The sequence below is a fragment of the Nestor notabilis genome, unplaced genomic scaffold (assembly GCF_000696875.1).
Source record: "Nestor notabilis isolate BGI_N333 unplaced genomic scaffold, ASM69687v1 scaffold22247, whole genome shotgun sequence".
In the NCBI taxonomy this organism is placed as follows: Eukaryota; Metazoa; Chordata; class Aves; order Psittaciformes; family Psittacidae; genus Nestor; species Nestor notabilis.
The window spans coordinates 1-315 of record NW_009935425.1 but is presented as its reverse complement, the minus strand read 5'-3'; the positions used below and the strand labels follow the sequence as shown (position 1 = coordinate 315).

Sequence of the window (315 nt, the reverse complement as noted above, 5' to 3'; positions counted from 1 at the left end):
GCTCCACCAGTCTGGCCATGCCCTGAGAACGCTGCCTGTGCCCCGGACGGTCCCGGCCTTGTCCAGTGCCTCTGTGATAGCCCCTTCCACGGGTACAAGTGCCTGCGTGAGGTGAGTGTCTGCAGGACAGGGACCCCCAAAGTGCTCCCCAGCCAGAGCAGTGTAGGGCAGTGGGGCTGCATAGGGCAGTGGGGCGCGCCACTAACTGCTGCTTCATTGCAGGGCACGTTTCCAGTGCTGCTCTTCTGCGGGGTCCTGGGAGCCACCACCCTGTCCCTGTCCCTCCTGCTGTGGGGCACCCAGCGCCGGAAGGCC

At 66.0% G+C, this 315-nt stretch overlaps 1 protein-coding gene across 1 annotated transcript; it reads left to right on the top strand.

Annotated features, from left to right (window-relative positions):
- Positions 1 to 21: 21 nt before the first annotated feature.
- Positions 22 to 312, top strand: ATRAID (all-trans retinoic acid-induced differentiation factor; the record flags this gene model as incomplete). The annotated part of the gene is made up of 2 exons (XM_010017854.1): positions 22 to 111; positions 223 to 312. Coding segments are annotated over 2 exons (180 nt in total), but the record flags the coding sequence as incomplete, so codon positions are not given.
- Between the last annotated feature and the right edge of the window lie 3 nt (positions 313 to 315).